The sequence below is a fragment of the Populus euphratica genome, unplaced genomic scaffold (assembly GCF_000495115.2).
Source record: "Populus euphratica unplaced genomic scaffold, PopEup_1.0 scaffold1284.1, whole genome shotgun sequence".
Classification (NCBI taxonomy): Eukaryota; Viridiplantae; Streptophyta; class Magnoliopsida; order Malpighiales; family Salicaceae; genus Populus; species Populus euphratica.
The window spans coordinates 7,781-12,007 of NW_011501140.1; the positions used below are offsets into that span (position 1 = coordinate 7,781).

A 4,227-nucleotide genomic window follows, 5' to 3' on the forward strand; every position below is an offset into this window, starting at 1 on the left:
TAAAGGTATCTTATATTATTAGATATATTATTATAAAACATGATTTAGTTAAGGAGTTATTGATACTTCAGTGCAAAATGATGATATAAATCCATGATAAAAATGCACTTTTAAGTACTAATCAGAGAGTCATTGAAAAATCAGGCCAAAGATATTTTAAAGCAAAACAATTGATTTTCAACTTGTTTGTTATTTTTTTCTAAAATACTTAGAAAACATCAAAAATCAATTTGAATTTAAAACAATTCTTAAGATCAAATGTACCATTTTAGATAATGAAAATACTGAAGAACAGCTCAGTGAAACTTTTCTAATCAAATAAAACTTATTGACACTAAGATTAATCTTTTTCGTAGTTGAAATAAGTGTTAACCAAAATTGTATCTCTTTTCAATCAGAATTTAGCTAATTTTTCTTTTCTTTTAAATTAAAGAATGAAAAATAAAAATAAAAAATTAAATTTTCAAAATCTAAAAGAATAAAAAATTTAGAAATTAGAAAGTAAGAGGAACAAATTGATTTTTATTTATTTGGTTAGTCATGAACCTGAATTTAAAACTTATGAAAGTTAGATGAGCTTAATGTATTAAAATATAATTCACTCAAATTTGAAAGTTAACAATATCATATGAAAACAATTTTAATATTATAAATAATCATAAAAATAATATTTTTTACATCACGAGAGTTAATCAATTATTTTGATTTTAATGAGGTAAACATGCAAGTGATCTCTCAAATCATGAATGAGAAAGAAAACAACCTTAATTCAAGATTAAGAAAGTCCAGAGAAAAACACTTCATTAAAAAACACATACAATATATATTGTATTGTCAAGGAGTTAATTTTGTCGGATTGTAAAGAAACTATATGGCCTTTCTGTTTTGCAAGATTTCATTCGATATCCCAGCTAGCATCACTCGCGCACACAGTTGATTCTGCTAGGCTGCCGTATAAAATGGGGCTAAAATAATCTAACAAATGAACGGTTGTACATATAATCACAACAAATGAACGGCTATCCAGTCTTCAAATTGTTTTTTTATTTTTTCTTGTGTCTTGTCTTTTCCTTTGAAATAGAACCATCTTTCTTTTTAGGAGCTTCTGTCTTAATGCCTTTTCACTCTCTCAAAGATATTTGACAAAATATAGATCCAATAGAATTGATCAATGCAACATATAACAAACTACGGACGTCCTTCTAACATGCATATAACAAGTTAGAGATCATGTACAGATAAAGCTAAAACACTAACCCTACCCTAACACTAACCTTACAGATCAGATCAGAGGTCTAAAACTTACTTCCATTGCTCTCTTCACCTTCTTCTCTGAAAGCAGCCCGCCCTTTTCTCTCTCCTCCATCATTCTCACCACTCTCGCCTTTCCAGCTGCTACTCTCTGACTTGCCGTCTTCAATGCTCTCCGATCTGTCCCTACTACCTCTAAAATCCGACTCAGGGGAGCCATGCACCTGTGAAGTGGGCCTAAACAATTGGAGTTGGTGGTGGAGGGTGTGGTGGTGAAGTGGTGGTGGAGGTGCCGCAGCAGCAGTGTAGAAATCTTGAGACGCAGGTGGTGTAGCACAGAAATGAGGTGGCGGAGCGTGGGAAGCTGGGTGGGCACCATAGAGGGTTGCCCCACCACTATGTGCTGCAGCTGCTGCCGTGGCGTACTCAGGCGGGACCCATATGCCACCCAGGACCACAAGATGTGGAGCTGGGGCTCCTGCTGCTTGTGGGCTTGGACTGGGTCGCCTTGTATGAAGTCTATATTTCTGTATCACCAAATAAAAAAGTTAAAAGACAATAATATTATTTGGATCTGCAATGTACTGGTATTATATATTCAAAGTATGTGCAGAGTGCAGACTGTGTTATGTCAGGTCAAAAGAAATTGTACAAAGCCTCTTTCATGCATGCTACCTGAGGCCTGAGCCTCACATACTATATTTTCCTATGTATAAATGTATGTATGTATACAGAGAGAAAGAAACGAATGTAATTTATAACTGTAGACGGTATGTATATATACAGAGAGAGAGAGAGAGAGAGCATAAAGTAATTAATATATACCTGTAGATGGCTTTTTACTTCGTCATTGGTCAAACCGTCAACCTTCATGAGTTCCCTGATTTGTTTTGGGGTGGCCACTGTTTTCATGCGCGACCGAAAAAGAAACCAGTCAAATACCATTGCCAATAACATGTAATCAACCATTTATATATATATATATATATATATAATCATGATGACAAACGAGTTGACTAATATCATTATTAGGATTTTGATTACCTTGAGAACCGCCAAGCATATGCAGAGCGTTGACAAATCTGCGGTGTAAGTCTGGTGACCAACATCTCCTTGCTTTTCTATGAGTCTGAGATGTAGAAGAATTTGTAGAAGCAGAGGCAATAGTTGCAGTGTTTGTTGCGTGGCCATCAGATGATGAACCATTACCAGCTCCTTTTCCTTGCTCAATCACGACCATCTTATTACCAGAACTTTCTCTCTTTGGACAAGAGAATCCATTCTCAGTCTCTGAAAATCTCTTATGATCCAATTCCAAATGTTCATCTGTACAAGCTGCAAGAGCTAAGGTTGGGCTCGGGCACAAATTTCTCTCTTTTGAGAATGGAAGGAAAGCTCCTCCATTTCTTTGTTTCGTGTCTAAGATCAGCTTTGAACTAACATTGAATCCAATATCGGTTAGTTTTGGGGATGTCAATGTGGTCTGAGGTTTGGTTTCATTGCTTTCTTGGCTCCAAAGTTGTGCTGTTGTCATCCAGTTAGCCTTATCAGAGATGTTTGAGGTCTTCTCTGGGGTTTCAGATGTTGAGGTTTTGAGAGGAATGAATTCTTCAAGAACTGGTATGGGCACTTGATTTCCTCTATATGCTTGTAGTTTCTGCCTTGAAGTCTCCACAGCTGCATCGAAGGATGGAAATTATATATAGTCATTATAAGATATTACCATTTACTAAACTATGCATGAGGTCTCACATCCTCTTAACAAAAATATGTCAAAATTTAACTGGCTGCTTTTAAAATCAAAGAAACGAACTCAACAAATAAAGTAACAATTTAAGATGGAAAGCTAACTAGAATTTCTATAAACGAAAGAGGATAAAGAAAAAGAATAGAATTAAAATCCATCCATATGATCACATGATTATATATCTAGCCAATTAATCTTCTGTGTATATATATGAATTCCATATATGCATATAATCTTGAATCCACAGTTAGTTTCGAAACAGTAATAATCAAAGCATAAATTAAAACTTTCAAGAAAAAAAAAAAGCCAAGCTATATATATCTATACCACTGGTCAGAAGTTGCATGCAAAGCGGTAGCTCGCGTTTGAAAGCATCGATCTTTAGCCTTTCTTCCTCAAGGCGAGAGAGATACTCTTCAAGCTTTTCGGTCTGGTCGTTCTGGTCTCCATACGATTTCAATAGCATAGAATAGCTGTGGGGGTTGCAATCCAGGCTGAGTTCTGATGGAGATGCCATGATTATTAATTGTTTTCTCTTTTCACGTACAGCAAGAAAACTGATCTCTCTATTCAACGAGCCTAGTCTTGTCGTTAACGTTCATGCGACAGTAGGAACAGGGTTATGTAGGAACAAACACAGCAAGAGAGGTCGGGTGCCCGGACTCTCGCTTTCTAGGTTTTGTGTTTTCGAGTGGATTAGAAAGAAAGAGAGGAAGAGGCTGTTGTTAGTGAACACAAGGAGGATCGAGGGAGGATCATCTTCTTTTTAGTGATGGCTTCAAGAGGGAATAAAGCAGGGTTCAGAGAGAGAGGGAGAGGGAGAGGAAAGAAAAAGCTAGCAAAGGGAGGAGGGGATAAAGAGGGATGGTAACTTCTTGTAAACAGCAAAGTTAGGAAAAGCTAAAAATGAGAGAGGTAGTTGAGGCTCTCTGAAAGGGAAGAAGGAATCAGGAGTCTGACAGTAGAAGGGATCATTGGCTCAGACGCTGTGTTTTTTTTTTTTTTTAAACTTTTAATTAGCATATAGCTTATAGCTAGTATGGAGTCTTTGTACGAATTCAAATAGCCAATATCTAAAAGATGATTCTTCTTCTAATTACTGCTATCCTCCTTTTTCTTTAGCTCTTTTTTTTTTATTATTATTATTATTACTATTATTATTACTATCTTTGTTTTCCATTTTACTATTTTCTTTTGATTTGAAGAGCCTAACTATGATATTAAGATTC

General features: G+C 35.7%; 1 protein-coding gene across 1 annotated transcript; it reads right to left on the reverse strand.

Moving 5' to 3' along the window:
- Positions 1-1,106: 1,106 nt before the first annotated feature.
- LOC105117313 (uncharacterized) lies at positions 1,107-4,002 on the reverse strand. The gene is made up of 4 exons (XM_011014925.1): positions 3,326-4,002; positions 2,296-2,928; positions 2,077-2,153; positions 1,107-1,778 (listed from the first exon to the last, which is right to left on the reverse strand). Exons 1-4 carry the CDS (start codon positions 3,513-3,515, stop codon positions 1,296-1,298), a joined length of 1,383 nt encoding a protein of 460 aa, XP_011013227.1. The 5' UTR covers positions 3,516-4,002; the 3' UTR covers positions 1,107-1,295.
- Positions 4,003-4,227: the final 225 nt, after the last annotated feature.

What these genes read in the sequence shown, in the direction of transcription:
- LOC105117313 (XM_011014925.1), bottom strand. Translation starts at nt 3,515, where the DNA reads ATGGCATCTCCATCAGAACTCAGCCTGGATTGCAACCCCCACAGCTAT. An exon ending in CATGCAACTTCTGACCAGTG is followed by an intron (nt 2,929 to 3,325) that starts GTATAGATATAT and finishes CCTTCGATGCAG; the next exon opens with CTGTGGAGACTTCAAGGCAG. An exon ending in AAGTAAAAAGCCATCTACAG is followed by an intron (nt 1,779 to 2,076) that starts GTATATATTAAT and finishes TTGGTGATACAG; the next exon opens with AAATATAGACTTCATACAAG.